The sequence below is a fragment of the Pygocentrus nattereri genome, chromosome 6, assembly GCF_015220715.1.
Source record: "Pygocentrus nattereri isolate fPygNat1 chromosome 6, fPygNat1.pri, whole genome shotgun sequence".
Lineage (NCBI taxonomy): Eukaryota > Metazoa > Chordata > Actinopteri > Characiformes > Serrasalmidae > Pygocentrus > Pygocentrus nattereri.
The window spans coordinates 46,801,799-46,811,403 of NC_051216.1; the positions used below are offsets into that span (position 1 = coordinate 46,801,799).

A 9,605-nucleotide genomic window follows, 5' to 3' on the forward strand; every position below is an offset into this window, starting at 1 on the left:
CCTAATGAAGTGGCTGGTGAGTGTGTGTGTGTGTGTGTGTGTGTGTGTGTGTGTGTGTGTGTGTGTATATATACACAGTTCTGCTTCTCACAGACTGGCTACTATATCTTCATATATTTAATGCTATAACTTGCAAACCTTCGTCTGTTTGCTCAGAAGACGCGTGATTTTAATTATATTACATAAGAACCTAAAACTCCACTGATTTTTCATGAATTGTTTGAGATGTAAACAGAGCCGTCCAGAGCGGTTTGGTGTGAAACGCTCAGTTCTAGAGAAACTGACCGAGTCAGAGCTGCTCACAGTGGTGGTGATGGGAACCAGACGTCCCTCTAAAAGCTCCTCACAGAAAGTTCCTACATGAGATGGTTAGATACGCCCTCTGATGTCTGACACACTGTTTTATAAGAGCTTCGTGATAAAGATTTGGCTTAAAATGTAGTTCAGTCCATTTATATTAATCCATTCTTGGCAGGGGACTATAAGCAGGGCGCTGTGCGGCAAAATAGTCCCCAAAATCTTTTTTTCCCAGATTTTCCACTATTTTCCCATCATCAACATTCCATATAAGCTCAGAAGACTCGTGTAGGTTCTCTGGTGGTTCTGGATGGTAAATAAAGTGTCTATATCTGTGTTGTAGTCATGGCGACGCCTGGTTCCCATCACCACCACTGTAAAGACGTCTGGACCGTTTCACACCAAACCCTCTGAATCCCTCTGATTACACCTCACACTCTGGATTAGCCAGAAATTTTTAAAAATGGGTGGAAATCCCCTTTAATGTTAACAGAAGCCATACTAGCAGTTTATTTGCCTTACTTCTGTTTAAATAAGCAAAATAAACAATTAATTAGTCACTGAGGTTTTCTGTAAGTGGGAAATGAGCAGTTTAATCTATACTGACTCTTAACCTCTTCAGGTCCTCGGGACCACCGGTGGGTCCAAACCGCACCTGGTCATGTTCTCCATAACGTTCATACTCCATAAGCTCCATTCAGAAGCTGGGCGTCGTGTGAGGCTGTAGCTCTTCTCTCCAGTCTAATAGACGGTGATGTCATTTTAAACCCTTATAATAAAAGAAGCTGAACTCAGTTTGTTTTTCTACTGAAAGTCGACCCGTTTTTCCCCAAATCTGGGCTCTAAACTATAAACAGACGGCGTCTCTTCAGTGATCTGCTCTGGAAACATCACTTTTAGAGAACAACACAAAGAGCGGCGCAGATTTTTGGACTTTAGCAGTGAATCGTGAGCGTTTAGTGATGTGTGGAGATCATAGAACACACGTTCTGCTCATTTGAGGGGAACTTTTACAAATAAATAAATTAATTAAATTAAAAATACATTTATTTCACGCAGTTACTGAACAATTAGCTTTACGATTTGGTCAGATAAATTCAGATGGACCAACCAAAACACACCCTGGAGAGTAAGAGGTCAGCTGCCCCTTTAAATTCCGAGGTCAGCGAATCTCCTCAATGACTCGTATAAGGAGCCCCGCTGGTGACCTCCTGTATAGATAAAAAATAAGACTTGGCCACAAATTATTAACGCGTGGGAACGAGATGCTAATACGAGGCCACGGCTTAGTAAGGCGTGGGAACGCGATGATTAAGTCGCGGGAACGAGATCGCGGCTGGCTAAGTCGTGGCCACGCATTACGATCTCGTTCCCACCCCTTACTAAGTCGTGGCCACGCCTTATTTTTTTATTTACAGTTACAGGATGTCACCAGCGGGGCTCCGTACTTTTGCATCAATAGTTTGGAGAAAGTATTCGCGTTGTTTCTGTTTCTCACCGCCTCGCGAGCAATAATGCTGCTCCATTTGGCGTGACGACTCGAACAGTGCCTGTCTGGGCAGCAGAGGGTGGATCCTCGCTGAATTATTTAGCTTAGAAACTTAAAAAACGCGAGAAAAACTGAAAAAGCCACTCGGATCTCCATCACTCTACAGCGACCACCCCTCCCACGCCCACCCACCCACCCACCCACCCACTCAGAGAGGAAGCCCCTCAAAGTGACCATAAACGTACCATTTGGCGACAAAGCGCTGAGGACGGCATCTGTAAGGCGGAGAAGAGAAAGGCCGCGGTGTTAACGCGGTCAGCTCGGCAGATGGACAGCGGCTCCAACTTCAGCCCGGCTGAGAGACGCTGCGAGCGGAGGGAGCGGGAGAGGTCATTCAAAATTAGGGAAGACGCGCATCCGGAGGGAGCGCAAATCCGTCTTTTAAGCGGCCACGTGTTCAAACGGGGTTCTGTTGGACATCTACACTCCGCATAAACACGCGCTTTAGACCACGAGAGCTGAAAGAAACCGCTCCTCACCTACGCTTTCTGTAAACAGGGTCGCTCCGGGCTCCCCCCTCGCGAGTGAGAGTGGTACGTCCCGGCTCCGCCGCCGCCCGTTCGTGTTGTCGCTATGCAACCGGGCTCCATTCCGGCTCCGGCCTGAGGCTCCGCGCTGGCTGCCGAGCCGCGAAGCTGGGAGCCGGAATGGAAGACGAAGGAGGCCGGTTTCCCTCTTCGAGCCGCCGAAGACACCGCGCTCTGATCCGCTCCTGGAGAAGCTGGGAGGCGTGATTCTGATTAAGGGGGACGGGGATGTGATGAACTGAGAAGAACGTCGATTTCATCGCTTCTCTGATCAGCGCCGCGCAGGATGGCGACGGACTGCAGCCAGGAGTCCCTGCTGGAGTTCCTAACTGGGAAAGGTGGGCGTGTGAGGAGTGAGGAGCTGATGGACCATTTCAAAGAGTTTGTGGCTGGAGAAACGGACAGTGCCGTGGCACAGGGGTCCTTCAGACGGTTTGTGGACAACGTTGCTGATGTGAAGCAGGAGAGTGGGGAGAAGGTGGTGTGCTTGAAGAAGAAGTACAGGAGGACGAGGGATGGCAGCAGCGCTCCGACAGGAGCCTCACATGACCCTAACTCCAAACAAGGTGTGCCGTCTCCTGGGAAGGGGGAGATCGATGGAAACGAGAAGCTTGGTCAGAAATCTGACATGGGGCACAGGATGCTCGAGGGTGAGGAAAGGGGCATGGATGTGGACGTCTGCCTGTCGGACGTTGCGCTGGTCGAAGCAAGCGCCTCGGACGGCGGCCGTGGCTTTGGGCAGAAGGCGGAAGGCCCTGCAAAGGAGAGCCGTGAAATTGAGGTCACCACTTCTGTAAAATTGGCCGGCGACGCGGATCGTGAGGCAGGGGCTTGCGGAGGAGGCCTCGCGGCGCAGCTGGTGGGCCGACGGAGAACCTCTCGGGGTTCGCAGCGCAGCCTCCTGGCCATCGCGGACGAAGTGGACGCCGTAGGCACCTCGGGCGTGGAGGTGGGCACGCCAAGAAGCAGTCGAAGGAGCTTCGTAGAGCTGATGATGAGCAGCTCCCCGCAGGTGCGCCGCAGCCTGGTGCGCAGGAGCTCGCAAGGCCAGATGGCGGCCAAACGGCGGGATTCCCTGAAAAGCGAAGGGGATTCTGGCTCGGTGGAGGAGGACTGCGCCTCGGTGACTCTAGACCCACTAGAGCATGAGTGGATGATGTGCGCCAGCGACGGGGAATGGGACAGCCTTCAGCGGCTGCTGGTTTGCGACCCAGGTCTCGTCACCAAGAAAGACTTTGTGACTGGCTTCACTTGCCTGCACTGGGCGGCCAAGCAGGGCAAGCATGAGTTGCTTGCGTTGCTGATCACCTTCGCCCAGCAGCACTCTGTGGCGGTCAACGTGAACGGCCGCTCCAGCGCCGGGTACACGCCTCTCCACCTGGCGGCAATGCACAACCACGTGGAGGTCATGAAGCTGCTGGTGGGAGCTTATGATGCGGACCTAGAGGCGAGGGACTACAGTGGGAAGAAGCCTTCCCAGTACCTCGACCCCGCAGTCGCAGGGGACATCCGAGACATCGTAGGCGCTTGCGGGGATTTGGACGCAGAAAAGCCCAAGTTGCTGGCCAAGCCCAAGTCGCTGTACCGCAAGGCTTCCATCGGCAGGATCAAGCTGAACCGAGGCAGGGTCAGGGCCCAGATTGTTCACAGCACCTCGTTCAGAGAGACTGAGGAAGGGGACGGGTCCCTGAAGAGCCCTCTCAAGTCCAGACCCGTGTCCAACCTCTTTGGCTAGGGCGAGGATGGTGTAATGCCTTTCCCAAAATTGCGCCCGGAGAAAATTCCGCTTTTACCTCTTAGGCACTGACAGTGTAGCATTGTTTCACCACCAGAATCATTCACATGGCTCTAATCTGCCTGTGCGCTAATAGGCTTAGACTCGGATACGCCCGTACATCCCTGCACTTAGGGCTTTTAACAGGTACGAATGAATGAGTCGTTAATTAGGTCAAGCCCTGCGAACATGGGACCCACCGGAATCTGATCACTTTAGCTCTTCGCTGCTGGACCAGTGCACTTGGCACTTTGATATTATGTAGGAACTGAAATTACTGCATAATTAAATGGTTGAGATGCAAACAAAGTCATTCAGAGTGGTTTGGGGTGAAATGCTCTGTTCTAGAGTCAGAGCTGTTTACAGTGGTGATGATGGGAACCAGACGTCCGAAGAGGTTCATGAGTTATAAAATACGTTTGTAAAGTTGGTGGTTTTGAGGTTTTGGTCTCAAATATGTTCATTCATTCACCTTCTAAGCTGCTTATCCTCCTGGTTTGCAGATGGTGCTGGAGCCTGTCCCGGTGGTCCTTGGGCGGAAGGCAGGATACGAGCTGTTCAGGCCTCCAGTCCATTGCAGGGCTATGCAGGGAGTCGTGAAGCAAAATAATCCCCAAACAAAACACACTGGCTATGTTTGTGTTGTAGTCATGGCGACCCCTGGTTCCTATCGTCACCACTGTAAAGAGATCCGAGTCGCTGAGGTTCTCTACAACGAACCGCTTCACATCAAACCAGTCGGAATGACCTGGTTTACATCTCAACCGTTTGATTGTGCAGATCTTTGGAGATGCTCCTCTCAGAGATGCTGTGAAGTCACTTTATGAGCCAATGCATAACGACCTCAGACCTATTAACAGGCTTAATTAGTATGTTGTATATAGATGTACATTTCCCAAACCTGCACTCTTAAAATAGATGGTTCTTCAAGGGTTCTTCAGTAAAGTTAGCGGTTCTGCATAGAACCGTGAACACTCAAAGAAGAAGGGTTCTCGACATCGTGAATGGGTTCTTCAGATTGATGGAGAATGTGCTGTGGATGGTTCTGTATTCCCTTGGAATTGTAAGGTTCTGTCTGCGTTCTTTTTGAAAAAGGTTCTATATAGCGCCCAAAAGGGTTCTTCTCTTGATACGATGGCAGGCTTCACTATTAAAAATGATGGTTCTTTTGTATAGAAAATGGTTTTATATAGAACCATTAACATTCAAAGAACCCTGTGCATGATTTAAGGGTTCCTTGCATCATGAACGGGTTCTTCAGATTAATGCAGAATGTGTTCAAGAACACTTGAAGCAGCGTCTTGTGTTGAATGTTGTTACAATAAAAGAACCTTTTTTGGTGCTATGTGGAACCCTTTTAAAAAGGTTCTATGTAGAACCATTTTCTTCACTAAAGAACCGTCATTTTTAAGCATGTAGTTTAAGCCTAAACAGGGTTTTCAGAGGAAAATGACTGGCATTCCGGTTTAGTTTGAGACTAGGCTTAATCCCTGTGCAGGAAGCAGGCCGGAGCTGTTCTCCAGAGGATTATAGTGGTCACTTATTGTGCATGACGCCTGTTTTAAACGTTCTTCTGTTCTGCTTCGCTCCTTGCATGGAACCGTCTTGGACAGTCTGGACATGACGTTGGAACGAGGTGCCTTTCCATCTTTTGACTGATCAGATGTCGCTGTACTTGTGGCTTTAGATGTGTCAGTAGATACATCGTCCCCTTGGAATTATGCGGTTCTGTTCTGTCTTGAGATTAATGCAGAATGTGCTCTGGATGGTTCTGTATAGCACCCAGAAGGGTTCTTCTCTTGATACAATGTCAGGTTTCACTCTTAAAAATGATGGAGCTTAAAGGGTTCTTTAGTAAAAAAATGGTTCTATATAAAACAATGAACACTCAAAGAGCCCTTTGTATGATTAAAAGGTTCTTTAGTAAAGAAAATGGTTCTATATAGAACCATGAACACTCAAAGAGCTTTTTGTATCATTAAAGGGTTCTTTCATAAAGAAAATAGTTCTATATAGAACCATGAACACTCAAAGAGCTTTTTGTATCATTAAAGGGTTCTTTCATAAAGAAAATAGTTCTATATAGAACCATGAACACTCAAAGAACTTTTTGCATGATTAAAGGGTTCTTTAGTAAAGAAAATGGTTCTATATTGAATCAAAAATGGTTCTTCTCTTGATATGATGTCAGGCTTACCTCTTAAAAATGATGGCACTTCATGGGTTCTTTAGAGTAAAGAAAAGGGTTCTATATAGAACCATGAACACTCACAGAGCCCTTTGCATGATTAAAGGGTTCTTTGCATGGTGAAATGGTTCTTCAGATTGACGGAGAATGTGCTGTAGATGGTTCTGTATAGAGTTTCAGAACCTCCGGACTCCAAGAGGACGGTCTGTGAATAGCAGTCCTGTCTGCTAATTGGCTGATGTCAGTGCGGCTGGTCAGTGCGGCTGGTCAGTGGTGAAGGTGCCGCGTTTACGCTGCTGAATTTAATGACGTCTAAATTAAACAACTTCACACTCTGTTCCACTGAGATTAGATCGTTGGACTGCTGGTAGGTTCTCACTGCTTAGGGTTCTTGCTAAAATCTCTTTAAATGAGAATCTCTGCGTAATTAAGTGGTTAAGATGTGAAGTTGTCCGGAATGGTTTGATGTAAAATTCCCAGTTTTCTCAGAAACTTAGTCAGAGTTGTTCACAGCAGTAATGATAGGAACCACAATGTTGTTTTTCAGGTGCTTTCAAGAAGGTTTTGGTCTTGGACTATTTATTAAAATCCATCCAGGAGTCTTTGCAGTGAAGCATTTCACATCAAGCCACTCTTAATGACTGTTTACATCTCAAACGCCGAATTTGGAAAATCTGGGAAACAGTCGGCTGTTTATATTGGAATCTGATTTTCACAAAACAGTGACTGCAGTTTTATAAAAGGAGAAAGTTTGAGAACAAATTTTAAGTTGGCTTGACAAAGATGTTGCTGTGGCAGCCCAGGTGATTGCTAAGGTATTGCTGGACTGCTGCTGTGGTATCCCAGGTGGTTGCTATGGTATCCAAAATTGTTGCTAAATTGTTTGCTGGGCAGTTTCCATGGTACTCCAGATGGTTCTTAACCTGTTGCTAGGCTGTTGCTACTGCATCCCAGGTGGTTGCTAAGGTGTTGCTAGGCTGTTGCTATGGTAGCCCAGGTGGTTGCTAAGGTGTTGTTAGACCGTTGCTGTAGAATGCCAGGTGGTTGTTATGGTATCCAAAATCGTTGCTAAATTGTTTGCTGGGCAGTTTCCATGGTACTCCAGATGGTTCTTATCCAAAATCGTTGCTAAGGTTTAGCTATGCATTTGAAATGGCACCACAGGTGCTTGTTAAGATGTTGCTAGGCTGCTGCTAAGGTATCCCAGGGGGTTGCTGAAGTGTTGATAGACCATTCCTATGGTATTCCAGGTGGTTGCTAAGGTGTTGCTAGGCTGTTGCTATGCTATCTATGTGGGTGCTTAGGTAAAAATTGTGTTTGAACGAACGCTGTATAAAATCTGTACATGCGATTGATCCCAAAAGCAGACTATTCCCTTATATGCTCTACAAACATGCAGTGTTTTGTGGTTCTAGTACGAAAACTGCATAGAATAATGAGGAGAAGAAGTCTGAAGAAGAGTAAGTTGAATTTGTCAGGCCAACTTAATTGTGCACTACATTGTTCAACATTGTCTCAGTAGGTTTTAAGTGGGGAAATGTAACCTGAAGATTGTGAGCTGGTATTCTGGCCTTTAGAAATGGCAATAAAAAAGTTGTTTTTTTAATTTTACAGAGAAAAATTGCTTTTAATTCATAATCGCAATACTGGTCAGAAACATTGCAATGGTGGAATTAACACACTTTAACACAAGCCCTGCGCATCGATATGTTTTGTTGTGAAAGAACAATTTGCCCTCGTTAGTATAGTGGACACTACCTGCGCCTGTCACACGGAAGACCTGGGTTCGATTCCCAGATGGGGGGAGCCCTGGCTTTGGGGCAGTCGTGGGCAGGAGGTTAGGGAACTGGCCCTGTGACCGGAAGGTCGCTGGTTCGATCCCCAGAGCCGACACCACATGACTGAGGTGTCCTTGAGCAAGACACCCAACCCCCAACTGCTCCCTGGTCGCCGTGGATAGGGCTGCCCACCGCTCCGGGCAAGCGTGCTCACTGCCCCCTAGTGTGTGTGTGCTCACTAGTGTGTATATGGTGTGTCACTGCATTGATGGGTTAAATGCGGAGGTGAAATTTCTCCACTGTGGGACTAATAAGGGTCACTTAATCTTAAAAAAATGTGAAAATCTGAGCCATTTGTGTACAAGATTCCTGTTGCAAGTAGGACTTTCAGTCAAAATGGAACAATTACAGAACAATGTGATGCACAAACAGCCCATTAATCACCTCTGCTTTTATACTTTTAACTCTCTTTATTCAGACTGGTTTTACTTCAGCGCACTTTTTATGTATTAGAAGTTTTTTTATTATTTAGAAGTTAATCAGATTTTATGGTGCTTCTTTGTAACAATAACATTGTGAAATGCAATCATCCTCCTGTGGGAGAAAATAAAGTCACACCAAACTCAAAAACACCCATGAGTGGAGCTGATTGTTCTGCTGACAGTGTTACCTGCACGTCTACACAGTTCTTCACATGTTCTTCAATGAATCATTCATGCTGTATTGATTGTTCCGTGGATTGTATAATAGCTGACCATCTGCTGTGTGTTAATTATTCATCTGACCGGAGGAATCTGACCCATCAGGCTGCACCTCTGGGCAGAGTATTCTGGAAATATGAAACCCGTAGCAGCACATTAACATGACGTTGTGATGCTCGGTATCTACAGACCCAGAAGATCCCAGTAGATCAGCAGTTTCTGAAATACTCAGACCAGCCCGTCTGGCACCAACAACCACGCCACGTTCAAAGTCCCTTAAATCCCCTTTCTTCCCCGTTCTGATGCTCGGTCTGCACTTCAGCAAGTCGTCTTGACCACCTCTACACGCCTAAATGCACTGAGTTGCAGCCGTGTGATTGGCTGATTAACTATTTGTGTTAACGAGCAACTGAACAGGCAAAATAGTCCCCAAAGAAAACTCATTATTCCAGATTTTCCACTATTTTTCCATCATCAACATTCCATATAAGCTCAGAAGGCTCGTGTAGGTTCTCTGGTGGTTCTGGATGGTAAATAAAGTGTCTATATCTGTGTTGTAGTCATGGTGACGTCTGGTTCCCATCACCACCACTGTAAAGACATCACAGTGTGTAAGTTTCTCTACAGCGAAGGTTTCACATCATGCCAGTCTGTCTGGCTTTGTTTACATCCCAGCCACTGAATTATGCAGAAATTTTGAACAAAAATTGCTGGAGTGCCCCTTTAAATATGCTTTATCTCCATGTCAGTGGACGTTGTGTGGGCAGTGACCTAGATCCGCAGCGAGTTCA

The 9,605-nt window shown here is 46.8% G+C and overlaps 2 protein-coding genes across 3 annotated transcripts in view; one reads left to right on the forward strand and one right to left on the reverse strand.

Annotated features, from left to right (window-relative positions):
* Positions 1-2,264, reverse strand: part of sept10 (septin 10) — a 28,976-nt gene extending 26,712 nt beyond the window's left edge. The window contains exon 1 of one of the 2 annotated variants that reach the window (XR_005130368.1): positions 2,032-2,061. Coding sequence is in view for 1 of the 2 variants with exons in the window: in XM_037539087.1 (XP_037394984.1) it covers positions 2,032-2,061 (30 nt within the window). In the remaining variant the exon portion in view is untranslated. Of the gene's footprint in view, positions 1-2,031 lie in introns of both variants that reach the window. The other variant, XM_037539087.1, reaches the window with a different exon arrangement.
* Positions 2,265-2,399: 135 nt separating this feature from the next.
* sowahca (sosondowah ankyrin repeat domain family Ca) lies at positions 2,400-6,060 on the forward strand. The gene has a single exon (XM_017717981.2). It carries the CDS (start codon positions 2,660-2,662, stop codon positions 4,106-4,108), a length of 1,449 nt encoding a protein of 482 aa, XP_017573470.1. The 5' UTR covers positions 2,400-2,659; the 3' UTR covers positions 4,109-6,060.
* The last annotated feature ends 3,545 nt before the right edge of the window (positions 6,061-9,605 follow it).